Source organism: Fomitiporia mediterranea (genome assembly GCF_000271605.1).
Source record: "Fomitiporia mediterranea MF3/22 unplaced genomic scaffold FOMMEscaffold_2, whole genome shotgun sequence".
Taxonomy (NCBI): domain Eukaryota; kingdom Fungi; phylum Basidiomycota; class Agaricomycetes; order Hymenochaetales; family Hymenochaetaceae; genus Fomitiporia; species Fomitiporia mediterranea.
In genome coordinates, this window is record NW_006760387.1 from 1,768,734 (window position 1) to 1,792,176 (window position 23,443).

The following is a 23,443-nucleotide window of genomic DNA, read 5'->3' on the forward strand; positions in this document are numbered from 1 at the left end:
CACCTACAGAAAGTCCAGGTAAGTTATATAAGTCCTCAAGGTTGAGCATCTTGTCAGGAAAGTTATCTGACAAATCTGGGTACTCTTAAAGTAACTTGTATTTGTTTGGCTCAGACAAAAAGAGCCTCCTTCTTGTTCCTTACATGATTTCTAGAGTTACTAGAGTTAGAGAGGGGACTCAAGGTAGTAGAGAAGGAAGCTAAGATAGTATAAACTTAAGAAGGTGTGGAAGAGATACAGTAGGAAGTACAGACAAGTTCAAAGTAGATAGAAGGAGATCTGTAAATTACTTTAGTAGTTGTTTCTTGTGTTTAGTTCCTTCAGGAAACTTAAGAGGCTTGTCAAATAGGGCTGGAACAGTCTGAGTATTATCCTCTACTTTGAATGCCTGAGTCTCAGCTATACAAAATAGTGAGCATTGTTTAAGAATCAAGATACTATTATACATACCTAACCTTATTCTCTTTTTCACTTTGTTATTTGACTCTCTAATGTGTTTTAGAGAGTTCAGACTACTACTTGTATTAACACAATAATTGTAATAGATTACTCATACATTCTTCTTCTTAAAGACCTTACTATAAGTCTTACAAATAAAGGAAGGCATTTTAAAGAGTTAGAGAAGTACAGTCTAGTCTAACATATGCCTTTAAGTGTCTACTTTGCTAGTATCTAACATACAGAGGTTTACAACAAGATAGATTAATATTAGTAATCTTTACTGACTAAGACTGAGATTTAGATACAGTAATATGTACTACTACTGTTAGTACTCCTTTATAGTAGTATAATTTACAGATATACTTACTGTAACAGTATATGTACCTATACAGCAAACTGTAGAAGAATATTAAAGCTTATATCAGCCCTTCTTAATTTACTTCCCTTACTACCTTGTACACAGGTTGTAACACAAGTCTGAGACTATGCTAGCCTGAGAGTACTCTAGAAAGTAGTAAGAATTAAGAAAGAAGACTTGTACAAGCTGTACAAATCATAACAATCACTATTTGTAACACTACTAGACATTGTTTATTACTTTGTATAGTTCATCTCTGTCTTCTTAATAATTTGTATTTGCTTTAAGTGAGCAATCATTATTTTCCACTCTTAGTACAAGTCTGAGAAGTGGGTCAGACCTCTTCCTAAGACTTGTACAGACATATACTCTATATAGTAAGTATTAAGGTACACTATAGTCCTATAATAATAGTACTGTCCTCCATACTAAAGTGCAAGTATCTTAGTGTAAGTAAATTGAGAAGTGCTACTAGACTAGAAGGGAAATGGTAAGCATTTTCTTAATTACTGAGTAGTATTAGATCTACTCATATGTCAACTTTAATAACAAGTAGGTTCTATATTCAAGCTGTACAAAGTCCATTATTATAGTTACAGTCTACTGTATGTTATGAAAGATACCTTCAATTCTGTACATAAAGCTAACTTGAAGTTCCCTAGCAGCTTGACTAATATTTAACCTCTAGCTCAGATACAGACTAATATTAATGATTTTAAGCTAGTCAATTTATACATTTATTAAATGTTACTAAATATACAGCTGAAACACTGAATTTACACATGTCTAAGCTAAGTATTTTATGTGTGTAAGACTATGTACAGTGTATACAGAGTACTGACAGTCAAGTGACTACATACTTCTTATTTTAAGTATATTAAATCCTCTCATTTTGGATACACCTACTTTTCCTAGCATATTTTTGTTAGATAAGTCCTTCCCCCCCCCCCCCTACCAAGAGCTCTTATTGTCAATACTCTCAGGCTCTTGCCCTCAGTCACAGTTACCTTACTTCCTTGTCCTCACTCACTCACTCCTTTCATCCTCTTTCTATCTTTGACACAGAAAGTATTAATATTACTACTTGTTAGTAGTATCCTAGTTAGTACTGTTCCTTGAATCACTTTTAATAACTTGCTAGACTTTGCTGACTTACTCTCATACTATCTCTAACACTCTCAGTCCTTGTTCTCTTGTCTTAATCCATCTTCCTCTCAAGTTACTTAATATGCTAGTTTGTTTTCACTCATACAAACTCAGGTTGTCCTCCCTACCCTCTCTCAACCAAGAACAAGCACTAAGCCTTGACCCAAGTAAGGTTCCTTCTCTACCAAGTGTCCTGCCACCTTCAAAACAGTAAACACTTGAGGAGAGGAGCCTTGTAACAAAATCTGACTGTTTAAAGCAAATCAAGTGAGTCATCTTGTTGTTTTTACACACTATTACATTCACTTATAACATTTATAATACACAGGTACAGAGACACACTTGAACAAATATGTTAGCTCTTACAGTCTATCAAGTAGAACATTAACCTTTAGGTTAACATTCTAGGTGCTATGAACTATAGTATAACTGTTGAATCTCTTGAAATGTATTCAAGAATAGAAGTGATAGTTACAAACTATAACACTGAGGACATAGAACTTTACAAGAGAGTTATTACAAATGCATAAGTTTGATTATATTCTGCTCCTCTGGTAATTACTAACAACTCTGTGTCAGTTATGAAGAAGAGAAGGACCTTCTCTTCAGGGTTTATAAGAGTGTTCTTGTACTCTTTTCTAATGAGAGGGCCTATTATAAAGTACTTTCTAGTCTAGAGGCTAAGACACTTTGGGTTAAGGTATGTGTATAACACAATAAAGTTGTGCCTATCTATTCTATCACATTCCTTACTGTTCTACTCTAGTTGACAGACAAAATAACTTTGCAGCCAATGTCCACTCTACAGCCAATACATGTGTGTGTGTACTATCCCTATCTATCTTCATTCCCTCAGAATTCATTCTCCATCTCTGTCATCAGACTTTCATTATTACACACTGTATTCTATAGTCACTAATGATACTAATCTATTCTATTTACTTTAGGTGAACAAGAAAGCAGAGTAAGGTCACAGTAACAACACATCTACACTCAAACAGAGGGGGCACTACTATGTACTCAAGGAAGGCTGGCTGGAACTACTGATTGACAATCAACCAAGTAAGATGGGCAGAGGTATATACTATCCACAATTGTTACAGATGATTGTACTAATGCTACTCCTGCATACACACAGTAGCAAGGAAAGGTATACAGACTAACAGATGAAGTCAAACAAAAAATGAACACTCTTACTCATATCCTTACTGTATAGTTTTGAAGACAATGTAAAGTCAAAAAAATACCTAATTACACATAGGTCATTCCCTACATTCCTGTATGAGGAAGGGTCATACAATCTAGAAGTAATGGACAAGGGCCTATTCTAAGACTGTTTTCTTGTCAAAGTAAGTACACTCCTATTATTCTTTACAAATACTAATACTTCTTTTGTAGTGCCTTTGGCTGATCTTTATGAGCCCAAGTTCTACAGATGCTGAGCCTGGTAGTAAAGGTAAAACAATGTAGGCAAATAATGCTGAGATTGTAGGCATAAAGTCCATCACCCTAGAGATGATTGCCTACATATGTGTCTAGGTAAGTACTCAGGCTGTAATAGTAATATAATCTAGTGACACTGACAATACTTTTGATATGATAGGTGTGCTTTTTTATTTCAACACTTGAAACCTTTGGCAAGGTCAATGAAAATTTTAATTTCAAAGTGTTTTATTACACTATTCTTAAGTTTTTCAAAGACTGTAAGTCTCTATAGGTCCAGGACACACTTAATTAGTGGAATAGGTATGTTTTATATATTTTTAAATTTACTTAAAGCTACATTAACTAACTACTAGGTTTCTAGGCAGGTTTTCGGCTCCTCTAGTGAATTGCTCACTATTAAACCTGAGGAGGACAAGGAGTCATTGATTGCAGCCATTTTGAGAGCTCAGAAGGCTTGTAAAGGGTGTAGACAGTTCTAAGTAGGAGGATTGGCTGGCCAGGGTCAAGGACTGGCTACTCAAACACAAGACACTCACCTGCCAGACAATACACACATGGATGAGGTTTAGGTTTGTTTTTCCACTTTCTAATTCTATGTATTGATGTTCACCTTACTTGCCTCATTTAGCAAGTCTTGTAACTTCTATCAAAGTCACTTCTCCTCTGCTGCTATTGTGCTGAGCAGTTGTTGGGCAAATGACATTGCCTGTTTCTTCCCAGAGTTTGCAAATGCAAAAAAAACATTGCAAGAAAGTCTTATAGCTTATATTAGCTTATAATGGTTCAAAATATGTAAATACTGTGAAAACTGTAAAATGCAAAATAATTGATCTCAATTTCTGAGAAACAGTATAAGGCATTATAAGATCCAAAAGGTTTGTCAATATTCAAAAGGTTTATTAGTATTTCAAGCCTAAGGAAAGCTTGCTGTTCTTTATAATAAGTAAAGACATTGTATACATTATAAGGCATAAAAGATTTGTTCACATTATAAAGGTACATAAAGTTTTTTATCCCTTGTAATAAGTAAAATGACTTATATTTGATCTTGAAAATGATGAGGAGTATATACTATAGGAAGGATAGTATTAATTATAATGTATGCAAATTAATATAACAGTCTAAAAGACTGTTCCAAACCAATATACATTTTTCTGCCTTATAATGTTGACAGAAGCCTTACTAAAGAATTGCAATGTATATACAAACTCTACTTATATTTATTTTACTTTTTTGCCCTTACATGCATTAATAATGATTCAAATTATTTATATTTTCGTGGCAATATTACAATGTTACTAAATACTAATTATAGCACTAACAGGTGCAGGAGCAAGAAGAAAAGTGGTGAAAGCAGAAAGCATACTGTATGAGTGTCAGGGCAAGAAATGAGACAAACAGCTGATCTTGTTAACACAAAGCAAGGGAAATGGTAAGACATTATAGTACAATAGAATAGTAATAGACAGGTTGAAAAGTTAGGGACAGGTAGCAGGAGGTAGACTGTATGCACAGACACTGGCACAATGTGTCTCATTCACTCTGTCTTGTGCTTGCTATTTTCCTCGCTAAGTTCAAAAAATCATGTGATTTCTTACTTTTCTTCACTTCGCTCAAAATCAGAAAGTCTCATTATATATGCAAACGGCTGTAATAGCTGAATACTCCCACCATTGGTACTTTATATCAAGGGATAGATTGACGCTTTATCGGTAGAAATGTCTATGTACTAGATTTTATGAGAGCTATCTGTAGTCTCAACTTCATTTGGCACTTCATCTGCATCGGCTTCTACACCCTTGGTGAATCGCAATGACATACCCGCGAACTTGTTCCGCATGGCAGCATACTTCTTCCGCTGAACTTGAGAAACGCTTGGTCCGAGTTTTGTAAGGGCAAGGCGGAAGTCATCAAGAGATACGTTAACGTCTTCGCTCTCCGTGGTCGCATCCATGTCGTCGCCAGTAGGTTTGAATACCGCACGTCTCAAAGCATTCACGCCCGCCTCACGCACAAGTGCACTTAAATCCGCGCCGCTGAAGCCTTCGCACCGCTCCCGAACAAGCGCTCCAAGAGCCACCTTAGCCTCATCACCGCCTGCAAGCGGTACCGTGCGGGAAACGGTCCGGGTGATTTCGACCCGCTCATCTGCAGTTGGTAGGTCAACGTACAGCAATTTGTCGAGCCTTCCGGGTCGGCACATCGCTGGATCGAGCATGTCTGGTCTGTTGGTGGCACCGATCACATGCACGCCGCGCCGTTCGTCCAGCCCATCAAGCTCGGTCAAAAGTGTATTGACCATTCGCGCAGAGGACTCGGACTAGGTGAATTGTTCAATTGAGCAAGATACGAAGTGACCATAAAAGAATCCAAACTCACAAGACTGTCATCACGCCGAGGTACGAGAGCATCTAACTCATCAAAGAAGATGACACATGGCGACGAGGCGCGTGCTCTCGCGAAAACTTGACGTACGGCTCTTTCACTTTCGCCTACGTACTATTGACTGTTTAAGAATAAATCAGAGGGGAGGCATAAAACGATTGACCTTGTTAAGCAACTCGGGTCCTTTGACACTGATGAAATTCGCTCCCGATTCATTCGCTACGGCTTTGGCTAAGAGAGTTTTCCCGCATCCTGGCGGACCCCATAATAACACTCCACATGGTGCGGAGATGCCAACGCGCTTGAACAGTTCTGGTCGTCGAATTGGTTGGACAATTGCCATATGCAGTTCCTCCCGTATTGTATGTAATGCTCCAATGTCTGCCCAAGTCACATCCGGCACTGTTGTAAAGCCTTCCCGTTTTGATGAAGGTTGCACTTGCTTCAGAGCTTGCGTGAAGTCTACGTACGAGATGAATAGAGGTGTGAGTTGCGCCTCAGTTAGCGGATTGGGATGAGCAACTAGGAAGTGCACTATTGAATTCGATTGGAGAGATTGAGGGAGATTTGTGAATGTCGACAACTTGAGTGGTTCAGTCGCTCGGTCGACAGTCTGCGAGACCATGCCGCTTGCATCACCGCTGTCTATCGCCATACCATCCTCAGCACCCTTCAATACATCGGGCTCTGGAAGGACAATCGTTCCATCAGACAGTTGCTGAAAGATGCGCTTGACGGCAATGACACCAGCTGCGCCGGTCAGAGCAGCCAAGTCAGCACCAACATAGCCTGGAGTTGCTTTTGCTAAGGCCTGAAAGTCGAAGCCTCCTTCTATCCGTAGCCTCGAACAGAATACACGAAGTATTCTTACGAAGAGTTAGAAGAGTTTACCAAAATAAATACAAGTTAGCTCACTGTGCCCGTGCTTCTTCATCAGGAACTCCCATGCTAATCTCATGATCAAAGCGTCCTGCACGGCGAAGAGCGGCATCTAGTGAATCTGGGCGGTTTGTTGCGCCTATCACAATCACAGGCTTATTGTCTGTCTTGTCCCACGACATGTCTATGGCACCTTCAGCTAACTGTCAACCACTTGAAGTAACATACACCTACCATCCATGCAAGTCAGAAACTGAGCCACTATGCGGCGCTCCATTTCTCGCTGAGCACTTTCGCGCTTCGGAGTGATCGCATCTATTTCGTCTATGAAGAGCAAGCAAGGCGCATTTTTCTAGGTCCCCCGATCGGGGTTATCAAATTAAACTGGAAACTTAATAACGAGTAACGCACTTTCGCCTCCTCAAACGTATCTCGCAGTGTTTTCTCAGATTCGCCTGACATTCCTGACACTATTGAAGGCGCGGAGACACTAATGAACGGAACGCCAAGTTCCTGATAAGTCAGAGATGGAGAGAGGATTCCTATGCATGAATAAGACCACATACTCCTGCAATAGCATTTGCGAGTAGCGTTTTGCCGCAACCCGGAGGACCATGAAGCAATACCCCGCGAGGAGGCTGCACGCCCGTGTGTAGATACACTTCGGGATGACACAGCGGCATTGCAACTAGCTCCAACATTTTCTCCACACAAGCCTCCACTCCGCCTAGGTCTGACAGTCGAGTAGAAGGAGGCGAGTAGTCTTTAGAAGATAAGGATGACTTGTATCTCTTGCTTGCTTCTTCTGCATTGGCAGTACGAGAGGGTCGCAGCTTTCGCTTCACGCCCGAAGTTGGAGGACGCGGTTCCGATTGCCCATCAGTTAGTTCGACGGATGCTTGGTTATCGGCTGCTGAAATGGCTGAGCCATTTTGGTCTTCTTTTGGTGGGATAGTCGATGCAGATGATTCACCGACTTTTGGTGTACCAGGAGGACTTGCAGGTGCCGAAACGACAGATGAGTTCAAGTTTACTTTGCCTCGGCGCTGAGTTGACCAAAGCCCTTGCATGGACTTGTTCAGCGCACTTCTACCCTACGATTCTAAGTCAAAAAACACTGCCCAGGCAGTAAAGGACTCACTGATATCTCCATCCCTCTGCACAGCGGATTTGTCGGTCGGCAACTTTGGGCAAGTCGATTGTCGAAATTTTGGAAGACAGTCGGAGTCGATCACTCTAAAAGGCAAACACTTAGTCATGCCATCTGGTTCTCTCTGCTGCTGCGAGAACATGTCTATATATTATTTTGTTTGGTCTGTGTATGGACCAGCTCGTTGGACTACGCCAAAGAGCTTTTTTTAAACATCTACTAGTGGTGTATTTACAACTAGGAAAGTCTATGTTACGGGATACGTACAATGTCCAGCAAAAGGTAGAATATCACTAGCAGTCCTTATGGCATAGTTGATTGTGAATTTGTGATATGACGGCCCGATATGCGCAAAGTAATGCAGAAGGTAGAATAATGAGTTTGTGAGTTGTGTGTGTAAGAAGTAGTAGGTAGCATGCTTATAGGGCGAGGTCGGGTATGAGTGCGAAAGCAGATGAAGGATAAGTGATACGAGTCAAGTGAAAGACGAGTGACGATGATGGTGAGTTGTGCAGACTAGTGAGTGAGTAAAAGTGCAGTAGAGAAAGGGGAAAGGGATTCAAGTCAAAGTATCAGCGGGCTATCCGAGAGATACAATAGTAAAAAGAAAGCAGAACTGTGTTAAGACAATATTCGAAATGATGGTGAGAAAGGGAGTTTGAGCGAGGTGAGAAAAGCATTATAGTGTCTGCAGGTCAAGTCCTAAGGTCCATAGATTCCGAAGTCCGCGAAACTGGAGCAGAACTGATCATCCTGAGAATGCCATAATCGGTGTTAGTACACGCCAAGAATACGAGTGTAATTGTCGGGACCGACCTAAGCCAAAGTTTCCCTCCACCACTGTTTTCGAGCACGATTTCGTATTCATGTTCAGCCTCTTGACCACCCTGGAGAGCATCTTGCAAGGCGATCTTGCCCTCCGGAGTACCTTCGCCTTGGAGAACCCACTCTCCAGCCCAGCCTGAACTCATTGGCGAGCCCGGTAGGGGATGAGCGTCAAAGGTCGCGAGCCATGCGAAAGTCTTCACACGTGCATAACCGCTTGATGCATGTGATGACGCGACCCTCGTCATTACTACTGAAAGAGAGAACTGTGCGCGAGATGGTGGGAGGATAAGTCGTAAACGGGGATTTATGAATGTCGGGAGGATGTGGATGTAGTAAAAGGGCGAGGGTAAGCTGAGCGCTCCCGCAATAGGGGGAGGTCTCGTCGGGTGGTAAATGTCCAGCTGTTCGCCAGTAAATATAAGCCACCGCCGGTGATCTTTTTCCTGTGCATTTTCTTCCGACTCGTCGACGAGGGGCACATACCCGAAATTGCACACAATGTCACCCACGGATAAATGGTCCCATAAACCGTCGTCAACGAGTTGGTCTTCGCAGGCGGTAATAATCTCGTCGGTGAATACAGAGCAGGGAACAAATACACGTAGGATCGGAGCTCTGTTGCGTTTCGTTGCCGCATACAGATCATGTGGTGATGAGCTAGCAGGGGTCGCACAGTGTCTACTCGAGCTTGGCGATGGCGAACTTCCCAGTGACGAATTGCTTGTATTTCGTGACGACGCAAACCTCCGTTTTGGCGGTAATAGCACACCATCTTCACTCGGTGGTGGTCCGTAGTAAGACCGCCGCCAAGTCCCAGAATAGATCCGCAGTGATTCGGGCTGAGTTGCAGGCTGTGGCAACGGGGGACGCTGTGCATTTCCGCCGAAGATGGAAAGCCGGGAGGTGCTGCGATCACGCCTCACCCTTCCTGCATCCGGCTCAGGAAAAGTACTTTCTGAACCCCAATTTCTGCTCTGCCGCTTCTGAGACTTGAATGTGCGGCCTTTCAAGCTCGACGCAGAGGCTTGAATCGCAGTATCTCCGCTAACAGATGGCGGGCAAGAATGACTCTTGCCTATTACTCCATCTTGGGTGGCATATGACAGTGGGGCAGGGAAAGTCAGTTCACGGAGACCCGTCTGCGTGGAAGACCCGTTTGTCGCTTTCAATACAGCGGAATCGAGATCGGAAGGAACTGGGCGGGCGTTGCTGTGTACCAAATTCTGCAATACTAAGACAGCGCGAGAATGCGCCTGGGAAAGTCTTTGCAGGTGATGTGTAGTATGCATTTGCTCAAAAGTCGGCAAATCACTAGACAGCAGTGATAACGCGTGCATGGGGAAATGTTGTAATGGTGTGTCTAACGCACTCGCTTGAATGAAATAATTAAGGTAAAAGGGTGTTCATGAGCATGATGTTGGACACTCACTGAGTAGCCCAAGGTCAACATAATCCATCCTGACGTTATCCTCCCACAGTCGTCTATCCCTTGCCCTTAGGGCTGTTCGGTATCCGGGGATAAACCGAGAGAAAACAACCTCCTTGATGTTCGCATCAAGAAATACACGACGGATAGCACGCGATGTGCCGCTGAGCGAGTGACAGTCCGCCCAAGAGATAAATTCAAGAAGGCGCGACAAGACCTGACAATTTGCGCATACAGTTGCTAAGCTTGTTGACTGGTCACTCGAGATGAAGCTTGTGCGCGCTGATCGCGTCAGTGGCGACGCCGACATGCTACTAGAACTCCGAGTGACATTGGGCTGTGGAGGAAGAGGTCGACGAGCGAAGGAGACCCTTGGTTGCATCTGACTGAGGCGGTCGTTATCCACAATGTGGGACTGCAAGGAGGGGACATAGTTGGGGACCACGGGAGCATGCGCAGTGGCCGACATCGCCTGGACCGCGACCGACATGGGCCGCGACGAGGAGGGGGCAGGCGAATGTGGACGCCGAGCGCAGCAGAGGGAGGTGAAGGAGCAGGGACGTGGGGGACGAGGCTAGGGAGTATTTGGAACTATTTCTACTGACGGCGCGATCCAAAACGCAATTGGATTCGGCAAAATTCGGCAAAAGCGCTGGAAGCGATGATGACGGACAACGCTTCCATCTCACCATCGGCGCGCAAACATTCGTGTAGGCAGACATACAAATCCCATGGAGAAAGACAACAACGTCGCTGACCGACATTAGCTACTTGCCCTCAGACTGGTAATTCTTGCCAGCTACGAAGAATACTTATTTTTATGTAGATAAGAACTTAAATCGATCCCGAAGCGGACGAAGTCATTGCTTGCATCATAGTGTGCCTTCCGTAATAAGGTTCGACGATTTACGTACCTCGGTGCATCTCCCGTGTCTCCATCCACTGATGATTGCATGATCGCCGGCCCTCGTGCATGTTTTTGCCCGTTACCGATGTCATTTCCATTTTTTTATTCCAGCCAAATTCCCTCCTTGTTCTTCTCTCAGATTTCTACGGCCGCCTTTGCAGCAAGTCCGTCTTTATGTCTCGCATCACTAAATTGGAAATAGGCACCTTTACCAATTGTAAATGTCAGCGTCTATGAATTATATTCACCCTTGCGGCGACCTGGCTTAATCCTGATACATGCGGCAAGAGCGTGCCCTCTATGCCCTTCGCGGAAATCTACATGAACCGAAATGAGCGTCTTTTGTGCCAGGTACGCTGTTAGAGCTGCCAAAGCGACAGTGACGATCGGACATCTCTGCGAAGTACCCGAATGGTCTATTCAGACGGTACGCACGATTGACTTTCTGCGCGGACCAAAACGTAAGTTGTAGTAGACACACTCTGAGTCTATAAAAAGCTCACGGAGCGCTAAGTTGCTCACTAATCTGCAACGACATCAGCGGCGACGGGATCGGTGGGAACCGTTTCAGGTTTGTCCGCCAAACAATATATGTTTTCGACAAATGCCTTTCGAAAAATATAGTGGAGCATCCAATGCGCTCGACGTGTCGGCAAACAGGCCAAGAAGCTAGTGTTGGCAGTGTGTTTACACAGCCCACCGCAGATAACCCAAACTAGTTATAATTCAAAGGATGAACGTCATAGACTGAATACAATTCAATTTCGGAATGGAACTCTCTTTGAATCACAAGCAAAGAAAGTATCAAATTGCTATGGCTCAGTATATATTTGTAGATAGAGTGGTGAAAAGAAATTTATTTCGGGCACGTTAACTTCGTTAAGTTAAGGAAGGAAATTGCTTATGTAATAACAATATTGCGTAATGAACTGCTTACACAAGGACGAGTGCGCCTCAATCAATGGCAATGGAATCACACATTATCACAAACGACGATGTCAAATGTGAGTAATTCTGTTCAAAATTGCAGATAATTCCTAAGCACTTGTATTTTAGCACCTTGAAAGAGATATTTTCGGTGGCTCTGATTCTGAGCTCTCCGAAGAAGAAGGTACGCCTTCAATATGTGTTGTTTCTCGAGTGGTATAACTAAAGAAACTTCAGAGCTTCAGGAAGAGCGTCTCGAAAGGCGCCGCCCTTCATTGCCTCCAGCGACCGTAGAAGGAGATGAGTCCTCAGGTGATTCCGCGGATGACTACGTCCAGGAGAAACGTGTAAAGAAGAAAAAGGTCAGGAGACATGAAGACGACGTCGTCCGTCCAGCGCGAAGGAAGCGAAAGAGGAGGCAACCAACCGCTGAGAAGCAGAAAGAAGACGAGGATGAGAATCTTACTCCAGAGCAGAGTACGCTTCATAGTCATGGAACATGTGTGCCTGCCAGCAAGTACTGACTTGCGCGTTTCAATAGGGCAGAAACGACAGTTGCAGGAGCAAATTGACGCAATTGTCAAACCGAAAAAGGCGAATCGGCCGAAAAAACGGAAGAAGGATGCCGATGAAGAGATGCTTGACCGCTTTGCGGACGAAGAAGTCTCCCAACTGCGGGATGACATGCTTCGCGCTGCGGCGGAGGACGACGAAGCGAACCGAGAGAAACTTCCAGCTACATCCAAATTGAAACTCCTTCCACGCGTCAAGGAAGTTTTACAAAAGTAGGCTGCTGTGGCTCTTTCCTCTTCTATTTAGCTCATGCTTACATTCTACCTGCCAGATCTTCTCTTACTCAGTCCATCATGGACAACAACCTGCTTGAAGGTGTTCGGCGATGGCTCGAACCCTTGCCGGACCGCTCTCTTCCCGCACTCAACATTCAGACGTTCTTTTTCGAGCAACTCACGAAGATGGACATCGACACCAATTCGCTCAAGGAGTCTGGCTTGGGACGTGTCGTGCTCTTCTATACGAAGTGCAAGCGTGTGACTACGCCAATTGCTCGCATGGCGAATGAACTGGTTTCTGCATGGTCGCGTCCGATCATCAAGCGCAGTTCTTCGTACCGCGATCGACTCATTCCAGTAGCGCAACTCTCAGAAGTTGCAGGAGTGCGGAACGTGCCTCAGCCTGCTCGGCTCAACGCCATCCTTGCAAGGATGCGCGAAGAGGACAAGTCCCGTCTCAAGAAGAATGCAGTCCAAATCCCGACGGCTCAGCTTGGTACCTATAGTGTTGCGCCTCGTGACAGCTTGAGCACGCAAAAGTCCAGCGCGAGTATTGTTAATGATATTGAACGGAGAAGGAGGGCAGCAGAGCGGATGAGAGCTATTATGCGGAAGGGGTCTTCAAAGAACTAGACGGTTTCGCATTGTATTATATTGAGCTTGTGACCCTGTATTCCGCTTGCCACGTCTCTGAAATACACGTTTATGACAATGAGGTTGTCGAATGAATGAATTAAAGAAGTAGCGCGAAATCTCAAAATCACGTGCCTTAAATCTGGTTACGCGTCGCGTCCACACGCTTGCGTCAGCTTTCGACACTTGGTCTTCGTCCTCGACTTCCACCACATCCTCTGTGTAGCTTTTGACCTCGTATTCATACTTGGCAGGGGACAACAAACCAATTAGCGCAAAATGGTATGTCGGATTCTTAATGCATCTGAATGAGAGTAGGAGCTGACAAAAGGACCACCGATACTACAGGGTAATACACATTCCGGAGTACCCGGACAGGGAGCAGGTCAGGGCGATAGAGACAAAGACAAGTCAAAAGACCAGAAGAAGAAATGGGAACCTCCAGTTCCGACTCGAGTTGGGAAGAAGAAGAAGAGGAGGGGACCGGACGCGGCGACGAAATTGCCTCCTGTGGTGCCAACTACACGCTGTCGACTGAAGCTTCTCAAGATGGAGCGTATAAAAGATTATCTGCTACTTGAGGAGGAATTCATCCAGAATCAGGAACGCTTACGACCTGAATCTGCGCGTGAAGAGAAGAATGAGGAGGATAGGACGAAGGTAGATGACCTTCGTGGAAGTCCTATGGCGGTTGGCACACTTGAGGAGATTATTGACGACGACCATGCGATTATCTCGACGTCATCTGGTCCTGAGTTCTACGTTTCGATCATGAGCTTCGTGGATAAAGATGCTCTTGAACCCGGTTGCTCCGTTTTGCTTCACCACAAGAACCAGGCTGTGGTTGGTGTGTTAGAGGACGATACCGATCCAATGGTCAGCGTCATGAAGCTCGATAAAGCTCCAACGGAGAGTTATGCGGATGTCGGTGGCTTAGACCAGCAGATTCAAGAGATAAAAGTAAGCACATTTACCCATCCGCCACAGCTCATGGATACTTATGCGGGTTGGATTATAGGAATCTGTAGAACTCCCGCTTACTCATCCAGAGCTGTACGAGGAGATGGGTATCAAGCCTCCCAAGGGTGTAATCCTCTATGGTGTACCTGGGACGGGCAAGACTCTTCTTGCAAAGGCTGTCGCAAACCAGACATCCGCAACATTCTTACGAGTAGTCGGTTCTGAGCTCATCCAGAAATACCTCGGGGACGGTCCGAAACTCGTACGGGAGCTTTTCCGCGTTGCTGAGGAGCATGCACCAAGTATCGTCTTTATTGACGAGATTGACGCCATCGGGACGAAACGGTGGGTTACCCAACTTGGCCCGTAAGTATAACGCGGTCACTGACTGTTTTTACATTGCATTTTTAGTTACGAATCGACTTCCGGTGGCGAGCGTGAAATCCAGCGAACGATGTTGGAGTTGCTTAATCAACTTGACGGGTTCGACACACGCGGCGACGTCAAAGTCATCATGGCCACCAACAAAATATCCTCCCTTGATCCTGCCCTCATCCGTCCGGGTCGTATAGATAGGAAAATTGAGTTCCCCTTACCAGACGTAAAGACGAAACGACACATCTTTAGGTATGTGTTTCCCTTTTTACTTAAGCAAAGTAACGACTTTTCTCTAATTGACCGTCCTTGCTTAGACTACACACTTCGCGAATGAGCCTGAATGAAGATGTCGACCTAGAAGAATTCATTATGGCGAAAGATGACTTGTCGGGTGCGGATATCAAGGCCGTGTGTACTGAAGCTGGTTTACTTGCATTGCGGGAACGACGCATGCGGGTGACGAAGGCAGATTTCACAACTGCGCGTGAGAGGGTACGTATCGTTGTCTGATATTGCTTCCGTCTTTAACCGTGACCTAACGCACGTATCCATATAAACTATATAGGTTCTCTACAGAAAGAACGAGGGAGCACCGGAAGGCCTTTATCTGTAGTTTCCGCCACATGTATATTTCTGCACTGCTCCGTTTCTTTAATTGCACCAACTTTTTCTAAACTTGTGAAGTAAAAGTATCAATTAGGCGGCCAAGTGGTGAGGCAACACCTCTGTGAGGACTGGAACTTCACGTCCACATGTACGATACACTCACGTCTAAGACAGTGGGAATGTCTGCGATCGAACTGACTGTTTATAGCTATAATGACACAAGAATGTTTTACCAACTATCTAAGATCTGTACTGTCAGTAAATCTTATGTAGTTTCTTATAGCCGTACTAATGCATACTCCGATCTACATCAGACGAAGCCATAAACGCTAGGATGCTCACGCAACAAGAATGTATAGGATTCATGATGACACAATTAAGGATCGGGTTTTTAGTCAAATAGAATAATCTGGCCACGGTTATTGTCCAAGGTTCTGGGATGAGGAAAGCTTCAAAGCTGATCATAGGGTGTTTACTCTATATCCATGTATGCCTGTTTCCTCAGTCCCGTGAGTATCGCACTTGCCTAAGGTACTGTCCTACCATTGTACCAAAGAGGGACGTATGTTGTCTGTCTTGTGCGCTTTTGGACTCCCTCTGATCACACAACCCTCTGTGAATCAAAACACTTGTAAAGGCTATTGTCTCTTGGGCAAAATGAAATGAGTTTTTGCAATTACGTTCTATTCATAGACACCTTCTCAAATTGAGAAAGTAGATCCGTCGTACATATTTACATGCATTCACTTCCATTCATTCTAAGCGTGTATATTCGCATTCGGGCGTGTAGTCTATTCAATTACTTCGATACTCATGCTTCCATATCGTCGGTGTCTATTCATCGCGTCTAGCAACTTTTGGCACGAGAGTCCAACAAATGAACTGTCCAGCGAGAAGAGCGACAATAGCCGGTTGGACCGTCCATATTCCCTTTTTGGTGCTGATCACACCTACGGGATACAAGACAACAGTATGAGCATCATTCAATTCCAGAGGAGAGATTTAGCAGTGTGATAAATGAGTCTGTCCGACTCGCCTATTATGAACGGAAAGATCGCACTTCCACTTTGACCTACACTCGAGATCATAGTCATAGCGGATGTATGCATCCTACGTGGGAGGAGTTTTGCCGCTGTGTGGATGGCAGCTGTGTAGAAGGTCGAGATGGCGAATCCGATAAACGCAGTTGCCAAAGCGGTCTTAAAAGAAAACGTTCAAGATACGTATTGTACTCGTTACAGAGAAATGAAACTATGCATACTGCACCGAAGCTCTTTACCGCCCAAGAAATAGCTTGTAGACCTCCGGCGAGTATGATGTACATAAGGACTACACGGCGTTCTCCGACGAGAAGGTTTATGAAGGGCAGGCAGACTCTTCCTATGGCGATACCTGCGTAAAGCATATATGAAGAAGATTGAGTTGTCAAGTGAGTAGGAAGAATGGAGGATACCGACCGAGATAGAAGCCAGAGGCAACCCAAGCTGCTCCTCCCGCACTTCCGTGGCGGACGACTTCCATGTAGGAAACGATCCATCCACCACTGTTATTCGCGTTATTTCGGTCAATCCATTTTGTAGGACTGTGTAGGACTGTAAGCAGTGTACTCACATAGATTCTTCAGCACTAAAAATCGAAACCACATTAGATCTCCTTGCAAGCCGAACTAACTATAGCTTACCCGATGTAAAACAGCAAGAATATCGCAATGATCCAAACCTCTATCCTAGACGCTACCTCCTTCAAAGTCACATCTCTCGGCGGCGTACTATGTCCTGCGATAATAATGGGCTCGTTCGGTATTCTGTCATACCTTGCCGACCCATGAACGAAAGAAAAATACGAGATAATGATGGATGGTACAATCAGTCCAAGACATGTTAGGTAGAAAAGGTTAATCTTCAACGAGGCGGTGTCAGATATACTTCTGGATGTACAAGTGAGGATACTAACTCTTATGTCACGGGAAATGAAGATAGAGGCGATTAATGGGCTGGTAAAGGCACCGAACCCTGCATATATGGAGATTAACTTCATTAGATACTATGAATGCTATAAGACGAACCATAAACTCCGTGAAGGACGCCCATACGGAGCATTGGGTTGGTTAGAGTAGCGAAGTACGAGTTGGCCAATCCGAGCTATGACAAGCATGCCAGTATAACCCTTGAACGCAATAAAATGGATAGATAATCAAGGCCGCTTACTTGTGTTGAGAATCCGGTGCCAACGATAACGAACGCGAAACACATCAAAGGAAAAGAGACAAGTTGGGAACAGTTGATAATAATCTACAGTAAGCCATGAGCACGCAAACCATTGAACAATCCAGGAGTTACGGACGCCTATCATCATTGCGATACCAGCTCCCGTAAAGACTCTTCCAAACCCCCATCTTAAAAAGAAGTCAGAACGGAGCTCCTTCTACAAAGACAAGGCAGGGCTTCCCGCACCTTTTAACTGCTTTGCCCGATCCGAAGGCGGAGAAGAAGTATCCGATACAGAAACCGACGAATAGGAGCGCAGCTGAAGAATAAGTAAGATGGTATACGCTTTCAATCGACGGGAGGAGTGTCCCTGTAACACCGCAACTGTGGTACGCGTGGAGAACTCTATTTCACATTTATCTGGCACAGATCTGCTTCTGAGAACCTACTTGTAACCCGAAATGTAAAGCGCCAAATAACAAGCTAGTTGTCGCAGGATTTGCGTCCGCCTCGACACAGGTTGCTCACGGTCGACCATTTGAAGCATCTCCAGAGGCCCTCGTGTATCTACGAACGGAGGATTTTGCAACGAAGGGTCGACCGGCTCCGAAACAGCATCCTTCATGGGGATAACCTCAGGAGAGGTAATTTCAAGCGGATGCTCTGGTAGGACGGTAGTTGTTTGAGAAACAACAGCAGACATTGACAACTAGGAGTAAAAGAGGCAGTAGAAAGGGGGGCTGAAGAACCCTAGCCCAGATGTTATACCCAAGTTGACGATTTATAAGGTGCTGCAACACACGTAACATCGATTCTAACGTTTTCGGAGCCCGCACCGTTGGTATACCTAGGTTTAATACTATGGTCCGTCCGGATCCGGGATAAGATGTCGATCGGAGGTCTAGCCAATACCCTGACGATAGATCTAACATAGTCTATTTTCGTCAAATTAGCGCACGAAAGGTACACATCAGATATCGTTGCCAATTTCGAAGTCGCGATGGCGAGTTGCATGGCAGTCGTTGTAGTTGCATTGTCCGTGAGCCGTGAAAAGTGTACGGCCACACCTCGCACTCTATTCCTAACAATACTCGCCGATTACTTATTCCTTCGCAACGTTTGGTTCCGAAATCTTATCGCCGTTTCACGGAGATCTCGCAGATCCGAGAGCCGAGTCAGGGTGAGCCTAGAACCCTTCAGCAGGTGTCTCTATTACAACTTCGTCAAGTACAAAGAGCGTTCGGCACGAGTCAGTGGCTTACTTAGACGTCACTTGAGGATAAGACGAGAAGATGCGGATATAATGACTTCACGCGTCGATGCTTGGGATTTCTGACTGAACCGGATTGATTTGTAGCCTGTTATCAAGCAAGAGAATCCTAACGCTAGAAGGGGAAAGCGGAGAAACTATGCATGAGGGAAGGGATGCTTCGATTCAGGCGAAGTCCCCCCAATACTCGGAAAGGTATGTCTTCGCCCGGAATATCGATCCATTATCCACGCGTACGAATCAAAAACATTCCTGCACATTAACAGCGTAAAACTTCCGATATCAATGCGCTTCTAAAGGACATCTAGAAATTAAAGTTTCAACGTTAAGGCTTGCCTTTAGTGACGGCTCCCAGCAAACGAGATGGGGGTTGTTATTGCACAATCACAAGCCCGGCAAGCTCCTGAGTACCACCGATAAAGCACACGACCAGAAAAGAACCGAAGATCCATGAGGTCGGAGATGCGAGATTCTCAGAACTCACAGGGAGTCTGCATAATCATACCGAGCCGACAAGGATGGGAAAGGGGTGCAGAGTGAATGCTTAAGCCAAAACATCTATGGCCGACAGGCGTTCTCAGGGAATAGCGATCGTGATATCTTTATCCGGTATCTGACTAATTTTGAGAAACGACAGCGACGAGCCCGCGATCGTACCTTTGACCGGGGAGTACGATCAACGCTTGAGTTACGTCGGATGTCGTATTCACGGAATCGGCGTGCAGTAATGCAGTCCGGAGCTGACGTTACGCGACTGATTCGGAGGACCTTAATTGTTGTACTAATGAACTCCGGCTCAATTCTTCTCTCGAGTCCGCATCTCATCTTTTAGTAACTGAATAGATAGGAGCTTCGATTCGCTCCACAGTGCTGGCACCCTCATTGAGAGTCCCACAGCTAAACACTCCTCACTAATGAGCAAGCCAAATTGAGGCATGGAGGCGGTGTTATAAGCGTGTCCTTTAAGGCCGGAGGCAGAAGACTCCTGGAACACCGTGGAAAAAGGCTTTAGGAGTTTGCAATTGTCCCGTAGAGTATAAGTAGGGTCCCTCTTTCTCGAGAAGGGCATTCAAATTACCCACTACAGTCCGCCGACATGCTTGCACACTACGTTGTTTTCCTCGCCTCTTTCGCCCTTGCACTTGCTGCTCCAGCACCCGTCAAAGTTGCAGTCCCGGATGGTGAGCGGCTAGCACTACATTCTTTTGTGAAGTCAATCCATACTGAAGCCGTTGGAAGCAATCCATGGACCACCACTGGGCCAGACCTTTAAGCTGAGAGATGGTGAGCAAAAAGATGGGCGTTCATTTCATAAACGTAGTTGATTGATTCCAGGAACAGAAGTCGTCGCGCACCAAGAGACATCCCAGACGTCTGGTGGTAAGACGTCCGCTTTTTGACCGTTTGACAATGACACTTAGCTTGCCATTTAGGGATCGACACTCCTAAAGAAGACATTGTCGGTGCACCGCTAGGTGAAACTTTCCGTGCACGCTGAAGTATGTGTGTACCGCCGATTCATGCAATAAATGAGATCACTAACGTCAGACCATAGATGAGTATTGCACTAGTCGACCTAGCCGATGCTTGGGTGAAGCATGGATACTGCGTAGAGGGTCTTCCTGTTTTCCTTCTTCATGTCTCTGGCACCTTCGCTGTGATGATCTCGTTGGACAGTACTGGAGGCTTGTGTGCACATTGCATGTTCGGTACTACATGGAGTTGCATTTCATGATCTGATGAATTTCGAATGAATTAGCGCCAAATTTAACAATAGACTAAAGGAACGCACAATTTTTCGACTATTTCCGTATTCAAATCGGGTTCTGTCCCTTTAGACGCTCATTTGTGTCAATAACAGAGTTTCAAATGTGTCGTCGCTTTTGGGCATGCTTGTTCCCAGTGCACCGATACCTGCTAGAAGATCATCATCGTTGTCTGGAATGACCCACTCCAGGGATTCCGGACGTCTGTATCCCACAAAAACAAAGCTTTCTTCACCAAAAATATGCCAGTCCTGTTCCTCTAGGGCAGGACCTTCCGTGCCGGCCGGGTGCTCTTCTGAAGTACAATCCACTCCGAGGCGGGCAAGTACGGGAGCGAATGTAAACCACAGGCCGAACGCAGACCAAAAAGCGCACTCCTTGACCAGGCTCCGGATCTTGTACGAAATTATGAGTTCAGCTGATTGGCCAGGAAGTTCGAATGGAGGAGATGTGAGTTGCAAGAGTGTTCTGAGTAACGGAGCGAGCAGATGAGGAAAGTAGACCTAATCAGGTTAACTCTGCTCAGTCGGTGAAACTGAGCGAGCTCACGAGGTCGCTGCACACTACATGTGTTAGACGTCTTGGCACACTAGTTGAGCACTCTCCGTTAGCTAGTAGCGCAGAAAGTCGGGAGCCCTCCGCAGCAGCTCCCCACGGAAGCGGGAGTATCTTGACGGGGACGAGTACTTTACCCAAGGGGTGTGAAGTCATCCACCTTTGCCTCTCGTCATGCAGGGATTCTTCGAGTAGAATACACACGTCAGGAAGATCGGTCAGCACGAGTAGATCCTTCGCTCTGCTTAATTCTGATAGGTGCTCGGCAAGCTTGAGACCGACGTAACCCGTTCCAGAGCCCAGTTCGACGACGGTCAGCTCACGGTCAGACTCCCTCTGAATCATTGAACATGGTGGGTCGAACTGCCAGACTGGAGACGCAGATAATTCGAAATAACGTATCATCAGCTGAGCAGCTTCCCTAGCAAGGTCGTTGTGAGCTTGTGAAGATGTCGACGACACGATGTGTCCAATCACCAGATTCTCCCAGCGATTCCAAATCGCTGTATCGCATGCTTCTGTGCTTCTGCATTGAACGGACCGTTCTCATCGCGTTCCGACACAAGGGGTCTGATATCGAGGCCATGAGGAAAATTAGGGTGTGAGACTGCCATAGACATGAAGGTCGGAGATAAAAAGAAAGGAAAAGAAAACAATAATATAACAATGAAATAAACAGCGCGTCATGATCAGTCAACGGCTATCACATGGCTTTTGCCTCGGCCATGCACGGTGATTCACTTGCCCGACTACAGTAGGTCAGTTCATCTTTCTTCAGACCACATCCATCGTGGACAATAATGAGCGCGTCAAAGCCGCAAGAGCAGTTAACCCCGTTCGGTTATGCGTTAGCGGGAGCCTTGGGCGGTGTGTTCAGCAATGCGTACGTGCTAAAGCCATTACAGTAATATTGCATCATCTATCAGCTAACACATTTTATTTCTTTCAGTGTGGTGTATCCTTTAGATACGTGCGTAATATATCTCGTGCTACATACAATATCAACGGGATTCTGAGAAGAATTTAGAGTGAAGACACGTATTCAAGCGGGCTCTACCGTATCAACAAAGGGCAAGAAACACGATGTCTCAATCATCTCGCTCCTTCTGCGCATATTGCGTGAAGAGGGCGTTTCAGCTTTCTACAATGGCTTTGGAGCGAGCATGCTAAATACATTCTCAACGCGTGAGTCCAGAAATGTGAACTGGATAAGCTTAGTGAAATACTCACGTACGCAAAAGAATACGCATATTTCCTCTTCTATTCATTCGTTAGAGGATCATATCTCAAAAGGTTGAGTAGCAGGTTACCGAAGGGGTCGAAGGTCCCTACCATTTCTACCGCGATGGAACTATTGCTGGGAGCCGTTGCCGGTGCTCTTGCTCAAATATTCACAATCCCTGTCTCCGTTATTGCGACAAGACAGCAAATTGGTCGTCTCATGCAACCAAACGACGGACCAGCCCCTTCGTCTCCGTCCAAAGTGTCTCCGTCCAAGCCCTCATACAGTGAAGTGGCTGATCCTCGTTCGTCTGCTTCTGCGCCCCCTGATTCGACTTTCGACAACTCGTTCTTGACGGTCGGAAAAGAGATTATACGAACAGACGGTGTGACTGGCCTATGGCTCGGACTTAAACCTTCGCTAGTTCTTACTGTCAACCCTGCGATTACCTATGGTGTATTCGAGCGGATTAAAAGTCTAATGCTCGTAGCTAAGGAGAAGGCGGGCGGTCAACCCAGGTTAACGCCTTGGCAGAACTTCTTTGTCGGCGCTTTGAGCAAAACACTTGCGACGGTAGTAAGTCCCATAATCCTTTAATCTACGACTTGTAATTCAGAAATTAACTTCTTGTCCAAAGGTAACCTATCCATATATAATGGCTAAAGTAAAGATTCAAGCTGGGACACAAAACGCGGACGCGGAGCTTCCCTCACCAGGTTCTGCTTTCGCCAAAAAGCCTAAGAATGATGGTGCCATTACTCTCTTGACACGCATTGTGAAGGAGCGAGGATTGATTGGCTGGTATCAGGTATAATCATCCACTTCCTCTTTCTGGACGAGACTTTGTTTTCTGAGTTCATCGTTATTAGGGAATGAGCGCGCAGATAATCAAAGCCGTGCTCTCGCAGGCTTTGCTTTTCATGTCGAAGGACCAGTTTGAGCAGTATGCTCTTATGATTTTGATTGCACAGAGAAAATTCGCAAGTTCATAGATATTATGAGTTTATGAATGCTTTAGAACATGTACCACATACACGATAGCGATAGATTAGTGACATTCAACATGTCTTGGAACAGTTCTTGTGCATGTTTTGGGATTTTCCTGGCATACATTGCCGCCAAATACAATTAAAGTTCAATGATTGCTAGTTCTGTCTGCTCC

At 45.2% G+C, this 23,443-nt stretch overlaps 9 protein-coding genes across 9 annotated transcripts; 4 read left to right on the forward strand and 5 right to left on the reverse strand.

Moving 5' to 3' along the window:
- Positions 1 to 5,120: 5,120 nt before the first annotated feature.
- FOMMEDRAFT_131433 (ribosome biogenesis ATPase RIX7) lies at positions 5,121 to 7,808 on the reverse strand (the record flags this gene model as incomplete). The annotated part of the gene is made up of 8 exons (XM_007262709.1): positions 5,121 to 5,711; positions 5,771 to 5,890; positions 5,940 to 6,642; positions 6,692 to 6,839; positions 6,890 to 7,007; positions 7,067 to 7,168; positions 7,222 to 7,749; positions 7,797 to 7,808. The coding sequence occupies 8 exons, from the start codon at positions 7,806 to 7,808 to the stop codon at positions 5,121 to 5,123; spliced, it is 2,322 nt and encodes a 773-aa protein (XP_007262771.1).
- Positions 7,809 to 8,146: 338 nt separating this feature from the next.
- Positions 8,147 to 10,614, reverse strand: FOMMEDRAFT_17042 (uncharacterized protein). Its single transcript, XM_007262710.1, has 3 exons — positions 10,063 to 10,614; positions 8,622 to 10,005; positions 8,147 to 8,558 (listed from the first exon to the last, which is right to left on the reverse strand). The coding sequence occupies exons 1-3, from the start codon at positions 10,547 to 10,549 to the stop codon at positions 8,501 to 8,503; spliced, it is 1,929 nt and encodes a 642-aa protein (XP_007262772.1). The 5' UTR covers positions 10,550 to 10,614; the 3' UTR covers positions 8,147 to 8,500.
- A 1,476-nt stretch (positions 10,615 to 12,090) lies between these two features.
- Positions 12,091 to 13,317, forward strand: FOMMEDRAFT_131435 (uncharacterized protein; the record flags this gene model as incomplete). The annotated part of the gene is made up of 3 exons (XM_007262711.1): positions 12,091 to 12,370; positions 12,435 to 12,678; positions 12,738 to 13,317. The coding sequence occupies 3 exons, from the start codon at positions 12,091 to 12,093 to the stop codon at positions 13,315 to 13,317; spliced, it is 1,104 nt and encodes a 367-aa protein (XP_007262773.1).
- Positions 13,318 to 13,554: 237 nt separating this feature from the next.
- Positions 13,555 to 15,314, forward strand: FOMMEDRAFT_17043 (26S proteasome subunit P45). The gene is made up of 6 exons (XM_007262712.1): positions 13,555 to 13,599; positions 13,666 to 14,277; positions 14,336 to 14,622; positions 14,689 to 14,904; positions 14,970 to 15,147; positions 15,221 to 15,314. The coding sequence occupies exons 1-6, from the start codon at positions 13,597 to 13,599 to the stop codon at positions 15,266 to 15,268; spliced, it is 1,344 nt and encodes a 447-aa protein (XP_007262774.1). The 5' UTR covers positions 13,555 to 13,596; the 3' UTR covers positions 15,269 to 15,314.
- Positions 15,315 to 15,933: 619 nt separating this feature from the next.
- FOMMEDRAFT_117348 (MFS general substrate transporter) lies at positions 15,934 to 18,208 on the reverse strand. The gene is made up of 12 exons (XM_007262713.1): positions 17,918 to 18,208; positions 17,715 to 17,852; positions 17,605 to 17,656; positions 17,469 to 17,552; positions 17,327 to 17,402; positions 17,215 to 17,273; positions 16,943 to 17,160; positions 16,873 to 16,887; positions 16,719 to 16,804; positions 16,523 to 16,653; positions 16,298 to 16,460; positions 15,934 to 16,211 (listed from the first exon to the last, which is right to left on the reverse strand). Exons 1-12 carry the CDS (start codon positions 18,169 to 18,171, stop codon positions 16,096 to 16,098), a joined length of 1,392 nt encoding a protein of 463 aa, XP_007262775.1. The 5' UTR covers positions 18,172 to 18,208; the 3' UTR covers positions 15,934 to 16,095.
- Positions 18,209 to 19,315: 1,107 nt separating this feature from the next.
- FOMMEDRAFT_151782 (uncharacterized protein) lies at positions 19,316 to 19,563 on the reverse strand (the record flags this gene model as incomplete). Its single annotated transcript, XM_007262714.1, has 2 exons — positions 19,316 to 19,351; positions 19,396 to 19,563. 2 exons carry the CDS (start codon positions 19,561 to 19,563, stop codon positions 19,316 to 19,318), a joined length of 204 nt encoding a protein of 67 aa, XP_007262776.1.
- A 271-nt stretch (positions 19,564 to 19,834) lies between these two features.
- FOMMEDRAFT_151783 (uncharacterized protein) lies at positions 19,835 to 20,236 on the forward strand (the record flags this gene model as incomplete). The annotated part of the gene is made up of 4 exons (XM_007262715.1): positions 19,835 to 19,919; positions 19,978 to 20,022; positions 20,074 to 20,118; positions 20,172 to 20,236. The coding sequence occupies 4 exons, from the start codon at positions 19,835 to 19,837 to the stop codon at positions 20,234 to 20,236; spliced, it is 240 nt and encodes a 79-aa protein (XP_007262777.1).
- Positions 20,237 to 20,572: 336 nt separating this feature from the next.
- On the reverse strand, positions 20,573 to 21,679 carry FOMMEDRAFT_131441 (uncharacterized protein; the record flags this gene model as incomplete). The annotated part of the gene is made up of 4 exons (XM_007262716.1): positions 20,573 to 20,755; positions 20,816 to 21,007; positions 21,054 to 21,480; positions 21,537 to 21,679. 4 exons carry the CDS (start codon positions 21,677 to 21,679, stop codon positions 20,573 to 20,575), a joined length of 945 nt encoding a protein of 314 aa, XP_007262778.1.
- A 180-nt stretch (positions 21,680 to 21,859) lies between these two features.
- On the forward strand, positions 21,860 to 23,400 carry FOMMEDRAFT_165292 (adenine nucleotide transporter; the record flags this gene model as incomplete). Its single annotated transcript, XM_007262717.1, has 6 exons — positions 21,860 to 21,942; positions 22,009 to 22,029; positions 22,087 to 22,244; positions 22,301 to 22,857; positions 22,919 to 23,089; positions 23,151 to 23,400. 6 exons carry the CDS (start codon positions 21,860 to 21,862, stop codon positions 23,271 to 23,273), a joined length of 1,113 nt encoding a protein of 370 aa, XP_007262779.1. The 3' UTR covers positions 23,274 to 23,400.
- Between the last annotated feature and the right edge of the window lie 43 nt (positions 23,401 to 23,443).